The sequence below is a fragment of the Trachemys scripta genome, chromosome 10 (genome assembly GCF_013100865.1).
Source record: "Trachemys scripta elegans isolate TJP31775 chromosome 10, CAS_Tse_1.0, whole genome shotgun sequence".
Taxonomy (NCBI): domain Eukaryota; kingdom Metazoa; phylum Chordata; order Testudines; family Emydidae; genus Trachemys; species Trachemys scripta.
Window position 1 is genome coordinate 72,920,674 of NC_048307.1, and position 22,370 is coordinate 72,943,043.

The following is a 22,370-nucleotide window of genomic DNA, read 5'->3' on the forward strand; positions in this document are numbered from 1 at the left end:
CGGCGAGAAACGGCGCGGACAAGCGATGTGCTGGCCGTGGCTTCTCGCCGCCTCCGTTGGCCCGGGATGGCGAACCGCAGCCAGTGGGGGCCACGATCGGCCGAACCTGCCGCGTCAGCAGGTAAAATAAAACTGGCCCGGTCCGCCAGGATGCTTACCCTGGCGAGCCGCGTGCCGAACGTTGCCAACCCCTGCTCTACTGTCATTGCCATAATTCCCCATGCCCTTATCTTCTGGGCCTTCTACACTTGCCCTCTATGCACTGGAAGCTGCCTCAGCATTTAACCCTTCATTTCCCACATACCACGCTCCACTTTCTTATTCTCTGAACAGCGGAGCACAGCATGGAATAAGCCTTGCACCCTGCATGCTGCTAGCTAGCCAGAGGATCATACCAGGGTACCAGTTACACTGAGTACTCCCAGGAGTATGTTTGAACAGGACTTTGGACCAGGCTTGATATTTATGTATAAGCCTTCCAGTCATCACTGTAATACTGGTACACACACTCCCCATATAAAAAAGAACTCTCCGAGCACAATATTAAAACACTGGATCACTGAAGCCAATTTGTGCTCTTTTATTACAAAGGAGGTAGAGAAAAGCACTAGACTGTGTGCCAAGAAAAGAAGACACAACCCTGCTCCAAACTCTGTGGATATGCATGGGGTGTTGGGGAAAGTTGCACCAGGGCATCTTCAGCATGGCTAAAGCTCAAAGCACAGGTCCTTGATCTATCTGCTGGAGAATCCCCTCACACATCAGAGGAACTCTCCACAACAGAAACATTGCAACACATGCAGTGATCCTCTCTCTCTCATACATACACACATTACTCAGTTGCGACTAGTTCTCACCATTAAGCGTCTGGTCTGTTCCCAACACATTCCATTCTGCTGGCAGTTTCAGATGCCGAAATGCCAAAACCACTTTCTCATCCAGAAAATCCACATCTCCAGAGGGAGGCCTTGACCGGTCCAGGAATCTTGTGAAGTTCAGTGCTTGCTGGTTTCCAGCGCAGGTTGCTAGGAACTGAGCTGCATCATAGGCCTCATCCTGAATGAACTGAAAACTTTCCTCTGCCACCACTAGAACAGGAAGCCCTTCCTTGGCAGCGCAAAGTGCCACCTTCACTGTCTCACAGCAGTCATGGCCTGTAAAATAAAACCAAGAAAATGAACATAATTGTAATGGAGAAGAGAAATGACTAAGCTAAAGCAACATGGGTCTGGACATTGATCACCCCATTAGTATACACACACCCGCGCATGGCGTCCCTTTACACATTATTTTTTGCGTATAAAGAAAAACACCGTATGGCAAAAAGTTCTCAGTGATGCCTCCTGCATGAGAACCCACTCACTCTCTTATCTAGTGATCACATTACAGCCTTCTTGTTCGTGGGCTAACTTCAGCCACCAAGAGACAAATTCAGGACTGCTAATCGACTCAGGAGAAGGTTTTCAGAATCAAAAAGGGGAGTAAGGCTCTTCACTCGCATTGAAAGTCAAGAGGAGTTTGACACTTAACTCCCATTTGGCCTTTGAAAATCTCCCCCTTAGTTCATAGAACCATATTTTAAAGAATACTGTGAGACCAAGGCAGCCCATCAGAAATAAAGCACAGGTGTCAGTATTCAGAGCACCTTGCCAGTGAAGACAATGAACTAATTGCACTTAACCAAAAAGCAACAATTAATACTGGAACATAACATGCTTCAGACATGTTCTATGTGTGTGGTTACAGCTCTTTTGTTCAACGCTGCACCTGCCATTTGGATTTGATTTCACATGACAGAACTAAGCTTGCTGCATTCCAGAGAACAGGGAAATTGCTGCTTTTCATATTTTCCAAAAAAGAGTGAGAGAAGCTTATTTTCACATCTCTGCTGACTTTTCATTCACTTATTTTAATGAAAGGCCAGTGCAACAGGGCAGCAGTTCCCTAGACCCAGAAAATGCAAGATAAACTCCCCTGCGATTTAAAAGGTGGAAAAAAAATCTCATCTTTTTAGCATGACCGACACTTAAAATTGTCTGACAAGCCCCTTTAATAATAAGGTTTATGTTTCAAGTTCAATGTTCTCTGCAGTCTCGGTCTCTCGCTCCAATGGTAGACTGACGTCATTGCTGTTTTTGCCAGAACAAGCACAGTCCCTTCACTAATTACTGGAAAAGCTGCTCTCTCTACCCATGACCTCAGCATCTTACTACGTTGATCAAACCCTGTTTATTTATTTATTTTATTAAATAAAAGAGATGACGGATTTTTCACAATTGGGCCTGAACATTTCATTTACTCACACACATGGATGATGAGTGGGTAGCCTTCCCTTGTGTTTGGGAGTGGGTCTCAGTAATCACTTTTATTTATAAAGAAAAAAAAGTTTCTAGCCCTTATGGTCAGGAAGAAAACCTTCCAGATATAACCAAATGCAGGTTTGTCTTCCCAGTCTGAAGACAGACCGCTCCAATGCCTCTGCTGTTGCTCCTTGATTTGTCAAGCATCAGCCAAATAGTCAGTTTCAGTAAAAAGATCAGTTTCATCACTGCTATTCAGGACTCTGTAGTCAGCAAATTGTCAAGTATCAGGTTAATGTCATGCTGCTTCTGGAGAAAAACATGTGCAACAGGGGCAGGCAACAGCGGCTTCCACAGGAGAGAGGGACACACAAAAACAGAGGCTAGGGGAGAAAGAGTAGCTGAGACCTCTCCCTGCAACCTGGAGGCTCTGGAATTAGCAGATGAGACACAAAACTCCTTCTCCCTTCCAGCAGCTAGAATGGAGTGGAGATTCAAATTTATCCAACACCTACTGATGTGAAAGGTGAAGCAGTGGGTGTGGCAGAACCAGTGCTAAAATTGATTAACTGCAAGAGAAGACAAAACCAATTTCAACACCAGTTCTGAAACCTGTGGCTGAGCTCTGCTCAGAGCAAGGTCTGGAACATGGTTTCTGAAATGATGCAAATTCTGGATTTGCAGTTTAACTGTCCTTGCCACCAGTCTGTGACGCCTGTTGTCAGCAATAAGTACATTACTAATATAGACAAGTCTCCCATTCAGCCTTTCATTTATTCTTCGGGCTGCAGGATTAGTCCTCTGGACAGCTGGTGTCTGGTAAACTTTTCAATCCCTATTACACAAAAATATTGAAACAATGTACATAATACAGTAATGACATGACATCATCCCATGGAAACCAGCTCAGGTGCTGCACGCTTTCTGTTTTCACCAACACAGACACTGTTAGCAACCTGCGGTGGCTGTTTACTAGGCTGTAAAGTTAAAAATAATTCATAATGAAAGACTCTCCATGACATACAGGACAAGAATGGCTTTTGCTCCTGCTATTTTTTAAACTCTAATTTTCTCTTTATTTCCAGAAGCGTCTCATCTGCAAAATGTGCCTATAATACCCCTGTGATGCTGACAGGCCAGCTCAGGTCAGAGCAATAGGTCAATTCACTTGTGTGAGAATATCAAAGAAATGTTATGTGTACTAATTCACTCACGTTTTAATTTAGTTCAAAGGAAACGTGAATGCTATTGCCTTCACTTATCTATTACTTGCTGATTACTATCGCATTACATCATTATGTATACCTTGTAATTGGATAATCTAGACCAAAGTGTGTGTGAGTGCTAAGATGAGATGATGTTTGAGTGTAAACTGCATGAAAACTAATGAAATGTTACTTGTATTGTTTTCACTTATCTATCCCAATTAGAATTGAATTTTGTACATCACTGTAACTAAATTACTTGTGAATACAATAGAAGCAAAATGCTAACTTCAAAGCAAGGGCTGTTGTGTTCAAGAATGGAAATTCACCAACTAAGTTTTACAATTGCTACTCATCAAAACTCAGGTGGGTGAAGACACTGGTCAGATTGTCTTCTGAGAGCTGGATCAATAAATAATTGTCTAAGGGAATGATCCTGCATCTCTGAACTTTTTGGACACTCACAAGAAAGCATTCCAGACACAAGACAGATCCCCCAAGTTACTTTGTGTAACCAAGAGAGACTTATGAAAACTAGCAGATTACTACATCTCTGACATCATTTTGGACATACAAATTTTGACTCACCTGTTAATGTATTTTACCTGATTTAACCTCTCAATAACTCATTTATTTTTCTTACCCAATAAACCTTTAGTTCGTTTACTAGAGAAATCGGCTGCTTGCTTTTGAGATCGAGAGTATCGACTTATGTGAGGTAAGCGACCAACCCTTTGAGATTGGGAGTAACCTGAAGTGGTGTGATTTTTTATTTTAATAACTTTTATCACTAAGGCCTGGTCCCCACTAAGTCCCCACTTCGGACTAAGGTACGCAAATTCAGCTACGTTAATAACGTAGCTGAATTCGAAGTACCTTGGTCCGAACTTACCGCGGGTCCAGACGCGGCATGGAGGCTCCCCCGTCGATGCCGCGTACTCCTCTCGGCGAGCTGGAGTACCGGCGTCGACAGCGAGCACTTCCGGGATCGATCCCAGAACATCGATTGCCTGCCGCCGGACCCTCCGGTAAGTGAAGACGTACCCTAAGTTCAGTTTGTCTGCATGGCAAGACAGGCTGGAGAGTCTAAGGGGACTGTCTGTGACTCCATGTAATACTGGTATAGTAATCCAGGAGTGCATATTTGTTATTGGCTTGGTGAAATCCAATTATAAAATATACCACCAGTTTGGGGTGTCTGCCTTATTTTCTGACAGTCTGATCTGAGATTGGCACTCAGATAGTTGTGAGCCTCTCCAGACAGTGTGACAACCCCTATTCTAAAAACCTGCCATCACTCAGAATTCAGTCTGAACTCCCCCAAGCAACGCCAAGTAACAGTTAAGGGAGTGAGGTAATGCACGGACAAATAGTTCAGGTCATTGACTTCTTACAATTCCTCCGCCTATCTGACACTAGTACAGGCTTTTCAGTTAGGAGAGTAGCAAGAGAAATCCCAGGTGTGATATTTGGACTCCCGTTGTCAGATAAACTGGCACTGCACTCATGTTCTCATAGCAGACATCCATTAGCCATGCTGAATTGAGTTCCCATGAACAGAACAGAGAGAGAGAGAGAGAGAGAGAGAGAGCCCAAACATCAGAGTTTCTGCACCCAATTTAAAGCAAAACCAGATGGGTGTTCAGTGCAGTGTATGCAAACACTTAATGCACTGATCTGCAGACAGTAAAGGTCTCTCAGAACTCACACATAAAATAGCCAGTACAACTTTCAGAGAAGCAAGGGAAGTGACAATTCATTTATATCTAATGGGATCAAACATGTGTTCTGCTAACCTAAGGGACATGTTCTCCTAAAGGGTAACCGTATTCTATCCCCTCAAATGCTCTGATGTTCTCCTTCCCTCCATCTGACAAAACATCAGATTCAGGGGTGAGTGTCTGGGACAGGTTCTGACTTTGGCAATCAGTTCAAAAGAAAGAGGAGCAATTAAGTAACAAGCATGACAAATGCTAAGATTGCTCAAGAGGACCCTGCCCCCTGCTTTGAAATGTCTTGAGGAATGGTGCGTGTGAGTATGCTTCAAAACATGAATGCACCCATACAGCCTTCTGAAGGGACCGTCTCTAGTGGGGTAACATTTCTCTCAGCTTCAAAGAGCCCCTTACAATAATATCTGGACTGCAACAACTCCTTCCCCAGAGCATGTCAAATAGCATTAGAAATGTTAGCTGAGTTTCCCAACATTTCTGTGAAATAAGTGATAGTTAATGCGATTATGCTCATTTTACAGGTTGTAGAGCAAGGTTAAGTGATTTGCCCAAGATCAAACAGTCAGTGACATTGATGGCATACTCAATTACTCCTGGTCACCTGTTCCCTGCTCTAACGACTACGCTGCAGGGATTTCCTTTACGTATGATAAGTATCAACTCATTTACTCTGAAAAACACAAACATGCTTGGTGTATGGAACAGTTTCCCTATGCTTACTACCGGGAATACTCACAACACTGCAGCCAGTCATTTGGTTATCTGAGGCACCCAGGGCCGGCTCCAGGCACCAGCAAAGGAAGCAGGTGCTTGGGGCAGCCAATGGAGAGGGGGGGGCATGTCCGTGTCTTCGGCAGTGGGTCCCTCAATCCCTCTCAGAGCGAAGGACTCGCCGCCAAATTGCTGCCGAAGAACGAAGCAGCGCGGTAGAGCTGCTGTTGAAGTGCCGCCGATCGCGGCTTTATCCTTTTTTTTTCCCCCCCGCTTCGCCACTTGGGGCGGCAAAAAAGCTGGAGCCGGCCCTGGAGGCACCATCTCAAAGCAGTCTCTCTCAATCTTTTCAGGTTCATCATCAACATCCAGCATGCATAGACTACTGAGGACCATTGTGCCAGCCAGAATGACCACAGCTGATGGCATCGCACCAGGCATTGTATACTGAAGTTCCCAAATCTGAGTCAATACTGCAAATCCAAGAATCAATGGGGTAGCCCAGTGAGCAGTGCCAGGTAGGGTCAGGGCATGTACCCCTTTGCTCATCAATGGAGAGTTTGAGAGCACAGTGTGCCGGGGTGTTTTGATCCTGGTGACATGGCCAAAAAGCATGCAATATGGCTTTTGAATATAATGAGCAATTGAAGGAAGGCCAGATCTCTGTGAGAAGTCAATTTTGCAGAGATATGGCTCTCCTTTCAGGTTGACAACTGTCACAGATCAGGAAAACCGTACCTGTATTCCTCCTCCATGGCCCATCACTGGCACCTACTTTTAGGCCAGCCATTACCTTTCTTTGGCAGAAACCTGTATCTCTCCCCCTCCTGACTGTTGTTTTTCTCAGACTACGTTGTGATATTCCCAGCAAACGAGAGTTCCTAAACAAGCTAGCATCTGCACTTCGGTTCTCTCTGATGGGTTATGAACAGCATAATTGAAAGCAGTTATAAATTAATGCACAGACCTTTATAAGCAAGCACATTTATTCTTAAGGTGAAAGTAATACAAAGAAAACATAAAAAAAACAAAAAAAGACCCTACATGCATTCTAGACATTTACCAGATGTCATCCATCAGTCTTACAGGGCCTCAGTAGGTCAAAGTCCTTCCAACCCTTCCCAGGAAGGATTGAGGTCCCCCTTGGACACAAGGTTCTGACCATTTGCTGGATGTGAAACGTAGCCCTGCGACAGTTTAAACTAAGACTATTTATCCAGAAGTCCTTTCTTTGTCTGTTGGTCTCTGGAGAATCCAGTTTGAACTACTTTATGCCTCTCTAGATGGTGGAACTTCTCTGGAGGTATCACAACCTGAGTCAATTAACCTAATCTTAGTTCCTGGAAGACCTGTGGTCATCCTTCCCCATGGAATTACATACAATTCCTGACCCCAACGATACATAAACTTAATACTGTAAGATCTCCAGGAAATTGCAATATCAGCCACAGCAACTCCTTATTGGAAATCAAAAAACTTCACGACTCCCATTCACTTTTTACTCTTACTTCTTTATTAAAGTATCAGTAACAACAACAAATACGCCTATATAATTTGTGTGTGTTTCAAGAGGTCAAGAATACTTGTCCTTGAAGGGAAAGGGTGGGCAGGGAGCGGAAGAGAGTGGATTTAATTGTAGTAAAATGTTCAATGTCTTGTGACCCCTGGATTGCCTTTCATGACACCCTGGGGAGTCATGACCTAAGGGTCGAGAAACAACGATCTAAGGCAAACGATAAATCGTTACGCATGACCACTGTATAAAACCAAATAATCTTCTAATAGGAATTTTAGCTGCTCTGCCAATGACACCAGACTTCATACCACATTTGCCCACTACTTTCGCAAACGTTTTTGGGCTTTCCTCCCTGCTATTCCTCTGCTTGGAACGCCTTTCCCACTTAGAACCATCTACACATATTTATGACACAATATCCACATGACGTTAGCCAATGAACACACTCCTTAACCCTGTGAAAACTCATATACACCAAGCATTACTCCATCAGACCATCCGATGGCTCTTGCTGAGTTACCGTATTGTCCCTCTCACATTTCTCTCTCCCCTGTCTCAATTAGGATTGATTTAGTCTGTGCGCTCCTCAGGGCAGCAAGAAGGTCTGCCTTCTCTTTTGAGGGGTACCAAGCACAACATTGGGCACATTATAAACACATAAACAGATTGAAAAGCAGTTTTATTTATCGGTGCACATGGGGTATAACTGAATTTGAGCTATGGCAAACTTCTACACATTGCCCTCTCTTTGTAAGCAAATTACAAAATCCACAATATTAAGAGCATATAAAGTGAAACTAGAAACATTTCATCAACTTTACCTATCCATGAACTATCCTAACAACTTGAACTCTGCCCACCCTCAGTTCAGTGTGGATTGGGACATTTCTTCCCAAGATTCCATACCAAAATCTGTGTTAAGAGATGGTCAGCACTGATAAGAAACCAGTGTTTGCCCAGGAGCAGGCAAACGTTAAAAACATTTTTAGAAAGTGAAATGCCATCCATTTTTCAGTCTCATAACTAAATTGGCTTCTCTGATTAACCTCCAGCTTTTTTTAAAAAAACGGCTTCTCTGGGCAGGGACTCAACATGAAAAAATGTATGCAGAAAGGAGGTTTTTTTGTTTAAAACAGAAATTGGAAGTGAAGCCAAAAGTGAGCGTACAATGGAAACAGTCCTACAACGTAAACTATGGAGTCTTTATTGCGACTCCTTTATACAGGTGAATTGTCAGAATGGTAAAACTTTATCCCCCACACTTTAAAAAGACATGTCTGGTCTATATAGAATCACAGAAGATTAGGGTTGGAAGAGACCTCAGGAGGTCATCTAGTCTAGCTCAAAGCAGGACCAACCACAACTAAATCATCCCACCCAGGGCTTTGTCAAGCCGGGCCTTAAAAATCTCTAAGGAAGGAGATTCCACCACCTCCCTAGGTAACCCATTCCAGTGCTTCTCCACCCTCCTAGAGAAATAGTTTTTCCTAATATCCAACCTAAACCTCCCTCACTGCATCTTGAGACCATTACTCCTTGTTTTATACTAGCTGTAGTGCTGCACTACAGTCTCCTAGCTAGAAGCTGAATTTGCTTCAGGCAACAGCACGATATATAAACACAAAAAATTAAAATTAACACAGGCTTCTCGTCCACCTGCACGTATACACGCAGAACTGAAGAAAACTGACAAAACTGCCTTTTATTTTTTTTCTGTGGAGACACCCTGTGAGATAATACACAGACAAAATATGGAAACCTGGAAGTTACAAAGAGTTAACTGCTAATGATTAACGTACAATATACAACCAAGTTGGGTCTAATTTATACCAGTACCATAAATGTGCTTGACTAAAACTGAGGGTGTGTTTAAAAGGGTGGTATCATTTCCTGCAGGCTTCTTATCATTAAACAAAGCATACATGGAGACAAAACATTGTTGTAGCTAAACAAAGCCAATGAATGCCTTAAAACATGACTTCACTTCCTACCCAGCTGAAAGTGGAAATCCTGTCCAAGCCTCCTATTTTGAGGATTCATATTTAATACACCAAACAATAGGTTCTTGGCCCTGGCAGCTATTTAAAGTTACATTGGAAGAGCATGCTAGGTTTGCTTCAGTAGGTGACTCAGGATTCCTGTGCTAATTGTATCCTCGGTCATGACTCTGTCATGGTGACTTGAACTGCAGAGTAGGGGAAGCTGCCACTGCTGCTGCGCAATGTGCTTGTCCTAGCCTATAGCACCTTCAGCCTCCTTGTCTGCCTCCTTGTCTCCAGTGCCAGTGGGCTGTGCCTGTGTGGGATAAGGCGGGGCACCTCCCAACTATAGTACTGTACTCTACTGTATGGCAAAAAAAATTTTCCCTGGAACCTAATCCCCCCGATTTACATTCATTCTTATGGGGAAATTGGATTCGCTTAACATCGTTTCACTTAAAGTCACATTTTTCAGGAACANCGGGGCACCTCCCAACTATAGTACTGTACTCTACTGTATGGCAAAAAAAATTTTCCCTGGAACCTAATCCCCCCGATTTACATTCATTCTTATGGGGAAATTGGATTCGCTTAACATCGTTTCACTTAAAGTCACATTTTTCAGGAACAGAACTACAACGTTAAGTGAGGAGTTACTGTACTGCTAACAGATAAAGGAGTTCTTTTGCTCAAGGAGTTTAACACTCTGCTTTTGAAATTTAAGGACCCTGTGTGTGATTTAGTGTGTGCACATGAGATACCCACTGTTTGCAACACATGGATTTAGTACAGGCTTAAATAAATAGATATTGCAACAACAAGGGAGAGAGGCCACATTCAAAGTTTTAAACCTTCAACACTGAAATCTATTTCCTAGCTAAAATCTTTCCTCCTCTTCCATACACACTCAGTGGCTTGTTAATGTAGGGTTGTCATAAAATCTATGGCACTATATACCTTCCAAACACGCTGTCATAGATACTCTCTATACAGTATTCACCAGTTTTTTCCTATGACGTATGTCATTTAGCTGGCTTAATCTCCTTTTAATAAGTCTGCATAATGCACCAAAGTATACCAGAGAGGCTGCAGTATATAACTGTTTTTGGTTATATCATCTGTCTCTATTTTAGCTTTGTAGAGATTTCATTGTTAAGAATATTTTAAAACAAGTCCACATGACTATTATTGCCAAGTGATCATTTGTTACATAACTTGTTTACTCTTTTGGTCTTCCAGAACAAAGATTATTTAATAAAGTCGAGAGGGCAGCCTTTTCTATTAACAGTAGTTTCCTAGGTGGGAAACATATTCATTGGTGGAGGAGAATAAACATGAACATACATTTAAAAAAATGCAAAATCAAGTATATATTTTAAATGAAGATATTCATTTAATAGCCATTTATTTCACTTTAAACAGCAGCTGTCAAGTAGAAAAAAATCCTAAAATTAAAGGAATTACAAAAAATTTAGTCAGAACCTCCCCATATGAACATAATTAAGGACAAATATAGTGAACAACATTAAAAAGTCAACATTTTCTGAAAGTTATGGAACCATGCAGTAGTAATGGAAATATGTAGAAATATTATAAGAGGAAATAATTGGGTACCCCAAATGCATGGTAACTTTTGGCAAATGGCAACCACCACAAAGAGACACACATGATGCTTAAGAGCCTAATTCTGCTCCCACTGAAACCAGTGCAAAACTTCCATTGACTTCAGCGTTACAGGAGTAGACCCCAATCAATTAGATACTTCACACAGGACAACTTCTGAAAATGATAAATGATAAAACACTATAGTGAACATGGAGTCAATGGTATGGCATATAATCACCTTCTTTATTGTTTTAATGACATGGTTCACCAATATGACATTTCTTACCCTACCAGTATGTTAAGAGTGAAGTTTTGTTTGCGTGCAGCCAACTAGTGTTACTGCAACAGAACAATTAAGGGCCTGTTCCTATTCTCATTTAAGTCCTAACTTCCTAAACTACAGTTAAAAGGAAAGAGAGAGAAATGAAGCCTTAGACAGATTAATAGGAATGGTAAATCATGTAACCCACTTAAAATGAGCTTGCACGTAGCAGTTCAAGGCCCAGTGGGTAAATCCCCACCTCACAAACTTACACAATGGGCACTAACTGGGACTTAGGAGACTCAGGTTCAATTTCCTGTTCCACCACAAACTTCCTGCGTGACTTTGTGCAACTCACTTAGCCTCTCTGTGATGCAGTTCGCCATCTGTAAAATGGGGAGACTAGCACTTTCCTATTTCACCGGAGTGTTGTGAGGACAAATGCATTGAAACCTGTGGGGCTCTCAGATACTATGGAAATGAAGACTATATAAGAACCTAAGATAAATAAACATCACCACAAAGTACCAAACAAGATGTAAAGCTCCAACTACTCTGCAGCATCAGCATTTACTTCTGGCACAAAGGAAAACACTTCAAATTATGGGTTATAAATATGAGCTCAACTAGGAAAACAAAAAGCCAGCAGTTTGGTGAAATGCTTCATTTTAGAAAGCAAAAGGAAAGCAGTAACACAAACAAAATAAATGTTCAGTTTAACAAAATGGTTTAACTGCATAATACCACTTAATGCGTCCGCAGGTTGGTAAAAATGCTGCTGAAAGCATGTAAGACATCATGAACTGAACAGTTTTCATGACTCTTTAGTTCAGTGGTTCTCAAACTGAGGCCACCACTTGTGTAGGGAAAGCCCTTGGCGGGCCGGGCCGGTTTGTTTACCTGCCGGGTCCGCAGGTTCAGCTTCTGCTTTAGTTCATAGGAGCATTAGATCCACCCACAATTCTGTTCCACTAATAGGGGAGCTTCAGCAATAATCATCTAATCTTCCAATAAGGGACTAAGGCCTAGTCTACACTGCCACTTACAGTGCTGAAACTTTCTTCGCTCAGGAGCGTGGGGGTGGTGGTGGGGGAAACATGAGTGATGCACGTTTCAGCACTGTAAAGTGGCAGTGTAGATAGTGCTGGTGCGGTCCCAGAGCTTGTAGCTATTCCCCAGGTTTATTACAGTGCTGGGAGAGCTCTCTCCCAGCGCTGGAGCCGCGACTACACAGCCACTTTAAAGCGCTGTCAGCAGTGTAGACATACCCTTAATCTATATTATGCTCTTTTGCACCCTCCATTACTGGGACCTGGTAAATGTTTCTGCTGATATGCAGGCTACATAACAAGCCAAGTCCCTTTTATGATTCCCATCTGCTATTGGATTATCATAATGCTTCCTTTTACTCCTGTAGCTTCCGAATAGCAAATAATTGTAGAACAGTCAGGGCACCTAGTATCTAGTTTAGAAAGGAAGGTCAGTAAAAGGCTGTCAGTGGAGAGATGAAATAGAAAATGGTCAACAAACGGGCAAAACAAGGTCCCACTGCAATAACTTATATATATGTCAGGTAATTTCATAGTGGTGTACACATTATTAGTCATTATTATTTTAACAGGTTTCAGAGTAGCAGCCGTGTTAGTCTGTATCCGCAAAAAGAACAGGAGTACTTGTGGTGCCACAAGTACTCCTGTTCTTATTATTTTAACAGTTATAAATAACTGGGAGGCTTCTGAGTTGCACATTTGAGGAAACATGTTGTGGAAGCTGCAAGGACCAGCAAGAGCATCGCCATAAGAACATAAGAATGGCCATCCTGGGGTCAGACCAAAGGTCCATCTAGCCCAGTATCCGGTCTTCCAAAGGTGGCCAATGTCAGGTGCCCTAGAGGGAATGAACAGGTAATCATCAAGTGATCCAATCCCTGTTGCTCATTCCCAGCTTCTGGCAAACAGAGGCTAGGGACACCATCCCTGCCCATCCTGGCTAAAAGCCATTGATGGACATATCCTCCATGAATTTATCTAGTTCTTTTTTGAACCCTGTTACAGTCTTGCCCTTCACAACATCCTCTGGCAAAGAGTTCCGCGGGTTGACTGTGCATTGTGAGAAGAAATACTTCCTTTTATTTGTTTTAAACCTGCTGCCTATTAATTTCATTTGGTGACCCCTAGTTCTTGTGTTATGATAAGAAGTAAATAACAACACTTCCTTATTTACATTCTCCGCACCAGTCATGATTTTATAGACCTCAATCATATCCCCCCTTAGTCGTCTCTTTTCCAAGCTGAGAAGCCCCAGTCTTCTTAATCCCTCCTCATACAGAAGCCATTCCATACCTCTAATCATTTCTGTTGCCCTTTTCTGAACCTTTTCCAATTCCAATATATTTTTTTTGAGATGGGGTGACCACATCTGCACACAGTTTTCAAGACGTGGGCGTACCATGGATTTATATAGAGGCAATATGATATTTTCTGCCTTATTATTTATCCCTTTCTTAATGATTCCCAACATTCTGTTTGTTTTTATGACTGTCGCTACACATTGAGTGGATATTTTCAGAGAACTATCCACAATGACTCCAAGGCTTCTTTCTTGAGTGGTAACAGCTAATTTAGACCCCATCATTTTATATGTATAGTTGGGATTATGTTTTCCAATGTGCATTTATCAACACTGAATTTCATCTGCCCTTTTTTTTGCCCAGTCACCCAGTTATGAAAGATCCTTTTGTAGCTCTTCGCAGTTTGCCCGGGACTTAACTATCTTGAGTTATCTGCAAATTTTGCCACCTCACTGTTTACCCCTTTTTCCAACCTAAAGGCCTTCAGATTGTAAACTAAGTGATAATTATAATGGCCCAAGTATGATATTGACTCTGAGACAGAGTTTAATCTTGGAACATGGGAACTATCCTGCTTTGGCAATGGGAGAGGAAGAGGACAGACCCTGTTAAATTTATTCTAGCATATAAAAGGTGTTTGTGTTGAAAATGTGCTCTCTCCAATTATTCTTTGTTACAGCTTTTGTGTTTTAGGCATAGGCACATCCCATCTCTGCCAATTGGATGTGGTTTGTAATCCAATGGAGTAATAAACATTTTATATACATGCACACAGATCAAAAGGTAAAATATGGGGTGACCTCTCCTAAGCATCTCAAAATCAATAAGTTTGCAGAAGTGCAAATTCTTACTAATCTCCTTCGCAGCAGTAAGCAAAGGAAACAGAGCTTGTATAAAAACAATCCTAATGACCACCACCCAATAGAGAGACAAGTGACATTCTGTTAATTATGCAACATTCCTGGTACAAATCTAGACAGTGATTTTCCCACTTTTGTTCCTCTTCTTGGCTGAGGTGATCATTACTTTAGAACGAAACCCACTCCAGTTCTGGCCCACCCTGCCTTCCCCAACACTAACTAGCAATGGGAATGCAAGATGGAACAATTTTATAATCAGGTGCTTTTAACAAACTGCCATTTCCGGTATTCAACACTTCAGACCTAACCCACCAACAAATTCTAAAACAAAAAACCCTCAGAAGTCTCACTGTAATACATTCCAAAACTGTACTACACATATGAACATGTGTATGTGTTTAAAGGAGACTGTGGGTTTTCATGGTCCAAACACTAAGCTATTTCTTTTATGAACCCATGACGCGTGAAATGACCCACAGGAAAATGAAGCCTGATCCATTTCTGCTTACAAATTTGTATGATAATTTTACTGGGTTATTGGCTATTTCCACTGTGTCATTGGGGGAGTAGGACTGTCAAGTCCTGAATATTTGCAAGACATCACAGTTGATGATCTAATTTGATGTACAATTCAGCCCAGTAATATAGTCTATTCAGAATCTAATATTTCAATTAAAAATGATCCCTCTGTAAATAACAATCTTGCCCTATCTTCAACCTCTGGTTATAAATTTAAATCCTTTCTTCAGTTTTGTCATGTATAGAAGTAAAAGCTTGTATTTGAATAGTCAAAAGATTTCTTTTAAAGATTAGTTATCATATGACCAACAGTGAAAACACACAGTAAAAGAGCAGATTATTCATAGTAAGATGAAATGTAGCAGGCTTTGGACTCTGCCCTTAACAACTTTTGTTTAAAGTAAGACATTCAGACTATGGAATATTTTTATGTATAATGAGAACTGAAAGGGTTAAAGTCATGTGTTCAAAAAATTATTTGCCTAATGCTACCTTATGTTGCTCAGTCTAATCAAATGCTCTCCCTTTATGGGAGTTTGTTTTAAACATTTTCTTTAGCTTAGACAGCAGAACCTTGCCTGGTCAGTTCCCCTTTTTGGTTCGCATGTACTAGCAGAACGCTGGTATGTTTTCAAACCAGAACTGCCAGAAAAAGTTCGGAAACAAAATGGCAATGTTTCTTTTGCATATTAGGTTTAAAGGAGTTTAAAAACTTTTATCTTTAAACCTCCTTCTTCCCTGCCCCACCCCTACACAAAAGAACCCAAACAAGCCAACAACTTCTCAGTCTCGGGCTTATGTTATATAATATGGGGGCAGTCCCAATAATATCTGAACGTCTGGTCAACCTACCTTGTATGCTACACAGAGAACCTGCACTCCTAGTTCTATTATGTGATGATTGGCCAAAAGTCATTCACTTTGCTTATGGTTTTCTTAACTTGTTAATTACTTGTTAATTACCCCGGCTATGATGTTTCAACAAGGGCTGGTCTCCCACACACTGCCTCTTGCTCATAGTTAATCCTCCAGCGAGGTCAAATAATACTTGGCTATGAGTCATCATAACCATTTCCAAGGTAACTGGCTGAATACAAAAGGTAAGCACATGATTGCAGATTCACTGTGGAGTCCAGCAGGAGGAGAAGCTGAGCTAAGAGAGATCATTCTCCTACTAGAATCAGCATCTTCAATAAAAATAACGAGGAGCCCTTGTGGCACCTTAAAAACTAACACATTTATTTGGGCATTTCATGAAGTGGGTTATAGCCCACAAAAGCTTATGCTCAAATAAATTTGCTAGTCTCTAAGGTGCCACAAGGACTCCTCATTGTTTTTGCTGATACAGACTAACCCTCTGAAACCCATCTTCAATAAGAGAGACTGAACCAAGGAACAATACTGGCTAAATAGATTTTTTTCTGGATACAAGTATGATAAAAAAGACTCCCTCTTCACATTCCCCCACCACCACCCCTCACCAAAGACTGGTCCAATACTGAAGTCCTCCCTTCTGTGACAGTATCTTCCAACATGAAATACACATACTAAACCCAAGTTACTAGAGGTAATTGCCATCCAGCACCACTGCAGATACAATCATTAAAGTCAAACAGAAGCTCAAGGGGTGTCCTTTGTTGCATACAGGGATGTTAGGATAACAACAATAGAAATGGATTGCTTTTGTAATGAAATCCTGTGAGGTATTCTGGCTCCTTTTCAAGCTGAAACGGAACACAATCATTTCAGTTCCCTTCTGGGCAATTCTGCTATTTGGGTCCCAAGAGAGATGAGGTCCCGGCACCCAATACTGTCACAGAATTACTGTCACAGAATTACTGTATGCCTTGTACACACAACCCAAACACAGTCTAAGAGTTACCAGTTCTGTATCGCTTCCATGAGAAAATGAATCAATCTCACTGACTGCACTGGGTTCCAGTAATCGTACTAGATTGCTCTTTCCAAGTAACTTTAATTACCCTGACAGTGCAAACAGAGACTGTACAGAGTGAATAATATGGCCAACTTTGCTTTAATCACTACATTTACCAGGAGGAAACAAAGAGACCACAGCAACATACAGAAGCATGCTGTCATTGGCAAATTCCATTGAACATGCATCTCTCCTATAACATTACCTGCCACATAGATAAAAAGCAGGAAATACACTAAATTACATAAGCTATACTGTTGTATATAGTTGAAAATAATAGACTGTTTTTTCCTCACACTCATATCAATGCGCTGTATAGCAACAGTCAGGATAAAAGGTTAATAGTACAAAATGCCATCTGGAAAATTTTCATTCCCAGGGTGTTGAAGCCACTGAAGGAAATTGCTGCCCTTCTTTAATTGCATGAAGCCTGGGCCAAAGAGACTCCAAGAATGACTCTTCCTGAGCACTATATACCACAGGAGTGGGAAAGTCACCAAGGACCAAGCACATTTATTGGAGAGAGATCACACCCTGCAACAACTTCAGAAACTATGGCACTGGGTTTAAGTGCATGAAGGTGTTTTAGGTTTAAGGCAGGGGCTTGTTTCAATACGGCTACATTCATAGGAGCCGATGCTATGGGTGCCCCGGGGCTAGAGTACCCATGGAAAAAAAAAATAGCGGATGCTTAGCATCCACCGGCAGCCAGCTCCTCCCCATCCCACCCCCAGTGCCTCCCGCCCATTGGCAGCCCTGCTGATCAGTTCCTCCCCCTCCCTCTCAGTGGCTCCCGCCTGCCACGATCAGCTGTTCCGCAGCATGCAGGAGGCGCTGGGGGGGGGGGGGGCTAGTGGGGGGGGGCACACTAGGAGCAGGAAGAGGCGGGGTGGGGGTGGGGCCTTGGGGGAAGGAGTAGAGTGGGAGCAGGGCTTGGGGTGGAGCACCCCCCAGGAAAGGAGGAAGCCTGTATCTGTGGCTACATTAATGAGCCTCTGTTCAACTCAACCCTAGCAACCTAAATGCAGCCAGTTCCTTACTGCGCTGCAAATCCCCTTGAACAAATGGCATTTCTAGACATTTGTAATCTGTAAAGGCAACTGTGTCCTCTTCCGTCTGGCCTTTACTCAGAGTCTTAACATGCATAAGCAAAACTTTGTGTTTTCTTTTGTACAGCGTAACAGTTATGCATTAAATAACTATGCTACCGTACTGATGCGATTCCACTATAAACCTCTGTTTGCCTCTGGATCATTTTTTAAAAAAACATCCAGTCAAAGCCTGGTTTAAAATGATCATTCCAGATACATATTTTTTTATTCTAAAAGTTTGTGCAAGTAGGGGAAAATAATATTCTCAACATTACATGAGGTTTAAATAAACTTCAATGCATCCGTTTTCACAAATTGTTTTAGGCTGTGTTTTGCAAAGAAAGCTTACCAGGAGCAATGGTCTCCAATGTCCCACGATTAATTTTTCTAGTGCTTGTGCAGTGTTGGACAGCGGAGCCAGTAAACACCAAGTAAAAAACTACATCATCTTCAAGTTCAGCTTCTTCCGTCAGCCGTACTGTAATAACACAGTCACCCTAAGAAAAGGGCAAAAAAAGCCAGAGGTCAAGTTCACATTGTCAATAATTTTATTATATAAAAGATCCACTCGGTCTCCAAGGCTCCTGGTTTCTTCTCTCTGTCCTTTTTCACATCACTCTAAGAGTCCTGCTCCCATCTGAAGATATACAGGTAGATTTGAGCATGCATTTTGACCAGATCATCAAGCACAGCCATCAGCTTCAAAAAGATATGCAGAGGCACGGCTATCAGATCCTGACAGAAAACAGTTTTCCCATCCCATGAAAATTTTCAAGGTTTGAAGAAAAAAAAAAAATTCCCACATTGCACTGGGATGAAACCAAGACTTTTACAAAATTTTACCCCTCACCCATCCCCTCCAAAAAAGAGAGCAAGAGAGAGCCCTCATCCCAGAACAGCCAACACAATCTGGTCTGTAGGGCACTCACCTGAAACGTGGGAGGACCAGGTTCAAGTGTCTGCTCTCAGTCTCCCACATCCCAAGTGCATGCCCTACCCACTGGCTCCTCTCTCTCACCAGAAATCCCATACCGGACCTGAGAATCCTGCTTGGTTCAAGTTTTTTCCAAAACTGGTATGGTTTCACGAAAAGTTTTGATTTCGACAATGTGTTATTTTCTGATGAAAAACAGTTTATGTAAAAACAACAAGGAGTCTGGTGGCACCTTAAAGACTAATTTTTATGTAAAAAAATTGCCAAACCCTGTTCAAATGGCCCTGGTAGGCGACAACATCTGGAAACGTCGGCACAAGATCAAAATCAGCACCGTGATATCACGATGGTACTGTAGCATCTCATTGGTGTTTGACACACACAAGGAAGCATGGAGAGCAACCAAAAATTGCTCAAGTATCCAAAGTATCCCAGCCTAAATTCTCTTTGATCCCTCTCTGTGCCAAGGTAACTACCTACTGATACCTGCAAGGTAACTAACTCAAGCACTGACCACTCCTCTCCTCCTCAACACACAAACACAGAAACCTAGGGAAGCATCAAATTCAATAGGGTTTTCTCTACAAAGAGAGGGGGACAGAAACATGATCGTAAGGAACCAATAAGGGCAGTGTTATTGCAAAATTATACTCAATAGACCTACCCTTCCTGGAACAACAACTCCAGACAGGAGAATAGGCATTATATTTTCAGGACTCAAATCTGACTCCCTTTGCAACCCGATAGCTATGTACTGGCACATATCAATATTGCCTAGAAGTAAGATTTACTGTCATGCCTACATGGTCATGTGCAATTACACTTTTACCAAACTATAACAATTTGAAAATATCCACTGCCTTGTTGCAAGGTATGCATTACCTCCTCGTTTGCCACATTCTCTAGCAGATCATGCTTTGATGAGGCTGCAAAACCTTATTTAGATCAAATACACTAGTCCATGAAACCAGAATATATCCTGAATAAGTGGCAGATTTTCTCCTCTATCTCTTGCTGTCTCAGGTGACACTCCTACGCTCAGTCTGCACAACCTAGATTTTTAGAACAACTGTTTGCAAAAAAGTATACATAAATGAGACATGCAGTATAATTGTAGCTGTGTTGGTCCCAAGATATTAGAGACACAAAGTGGGGGATGTAATGAAATCTTTTATTGGACCAACTTCTATCGGTGAGACAGGCTTTCGAGCCCTTCTTATCTCTGCATAAATGATATGCAGTTATAAGTAACTCTGCATGTAACTGAAGTAATCGTATGTGCAAATTATACACGTTCTTTTGGACATACAACTCTAAAAATCTGGTTTCAAGGTGTATAAATACCTATGAAAGATTAAAAATCAACTCTCCTGCAGCCTCGGAGATACATTCATTGCAAGGGAAGGAAAGTACATACAGAAATAACAAGGGTGAAGGGTGTTTTGTATGACTTTGCTATCCTTCATAATTTGCCTACAATTAATTGCTTAAGACAAACATCACTGGGAACAGTAGGCTGAAATGTCTGGTCCTTTTCTAGCCCACTAATCTACTAAGATCAAAACCAGTTTGATGCCTCAGGTTTTAAAATTTAAGCTGTATTAACTAGCCCTGTGTCATCACTCCACTTAGCATACATTAATGTTGTAAGTTTGGAAAAGGCTCCATGCAGATTATGCAAAATCCAATTTGAATATTCAAACAACAAGCACTCTCTCATTATATAACCTTGACTCTAAAATCCTTCAATTCATTGCTCCTCCTCCTCCCTCTCAAATTAATACTTTCTCCCAAACAAATCCACCAGTTTCCCATTCAGTTTCCGCTCCATCCTCCTTTCTGCTCACTCACCCTCCCACCCTGGGTTCCCCACCCCGTCTTCTACCTCTTGATCCCCACAGCTCCTCCACACTCCGCTTCACATTCTGGCTCCCTCACTTGAATTGCCCCTCCATCACCCTGGCCTGGCTCCCCCAAACTCATCTCTGGTTCCTCATGTCCATCTTTGGATTTGTCTCATTCCTCTCGCCAAGAAAGTAGTCCCCCAACGTACCCTTCGACACAGCACAACACCCTACATCACTCCACCCAGTGTTACTCTTGCCTTATCTCTGTATCTGCAGCTGGTTGGGTGATGCTGTGTGTGAAGTTTCTATGGTTACAGACCACCCATGGACTCCCTAGAGGATGCTAACCACAGAGAATCTGCCTTAGAGGAGACTAACTGAACAGAAACAGCCTCAAGTACCTCTCCCTCCAGTCTTCCACTCCAACCCCATTCACTTTCCATGGGACTCTATAGTAAAGGTACACCACTGAAAGAGAGAAAACGAAAGAAAAAAATGAAAGAAAAAGAAAAAGAAAACGAAAGAATGAGGGAAAATGAAAGGGAAACCAGCAAAACAAAAGGAAAGAGAAACCAGCAAAACAAAAGGAAAGAGAAACAAACGAAAAGGGGGGGGGGGGGAAGAAAAAAGAAAATAGAATGTCACATAATTTCATGACTCCAGGAGCTGGGGCTTTAAGAAAAACATCAAATATCATGAGAGTTGACACTACTGCCAACTAGTCATATGCCAGATGTGGACCGTATGGTAGTAAATCTAAGCAGGTTTTGGATGAGAAAACCACAAGGGTGACATAACTATGTGTGGTAACGTGGCTTCAGCAGATAGGCTCCTGCGGGCTTGTCAACATACAAAGTTGCCCCAGTGCCATTACACTAGTGGAAAACCCTGATAACATCAACCTAAAACTAGTTTTATCGATTAAGCTTTCCCCTGTTTTCAGGAACAAGCTAACCAGATATCAACCAGATTTAAATCCATTTAAGAGTTCCCACACACAAAGATGCATCAATTTAAATAAATCAGTATAAAATTACACCATTAGTTAAACAAGTGTGTACAGATCATGCAGAGAGTTAAACCTATCACTAGTCCTCATATCATGGCTCACAGGTTAGTCCATCATCAGTGCTCATAAAAGTAATGCTTACAATTAAACAATTAGCATATTACCCACTTTTTGTTGTTGCTGCAATTCATCTTGACAAAAATTATTGAACCAGTGGCAGAAAGGCACTAGAAGAAGTGCTTCTGCAGTCTATCAGGAGATAATACCAGAGCAGAGTTCCAGAGCAGGGATCGGCAACCCTTGGCACGTGGCCAGCCAGGGTAAGCCCCTTGGCGGGCCGGGTCAGTTTATTTACCTGCCACGTCCGCCGGTTCGACCGATCACAGCTCCCACTGGCCGCGGTTTGCCACTCCAGGCCAATGGAGGCTGTGGGAAGCAGCACAGGCCAACGGAGCCGCAATCGGCCGAACCTGCAGAGACGGTAGGTAAACAAACAGGTCCGGCCCGTCTGGG

The 22,370-nt window shown here is 42.1% G+C and overlaps 1 protein-coding gene across 5 annotated transcripts in view; it reads right to left on the minus strand.

Moving 5' to 3' along the window:
- The window catches only part of AKAP13 (A-kinase anchoring protein 13), a 339,157-nt gene that overhangs the window by 197,692 nt on the left and 119,095 nt on the right, over positions 1–22,370 (minus strand). For all 5 annotated transcript variants that reach the window (XM_034783693.1, XM_034783692.1, XM_034783688.1 and 2 more), the window contains 2 exons: positions 18,417–18,564; positions 858–1,154 (listed from right to left, as the gene is read on the minus strand). In XM_034783693.1, coding sequence (XP_034639584.1) covers positions 858–1,154; positions 18,417–18,564 — 445 coding nt within the window. The remainder of the gene's footprint in view (positions 1–857; positions 1,155–18,416; positions 18,565–22,370) is intronic.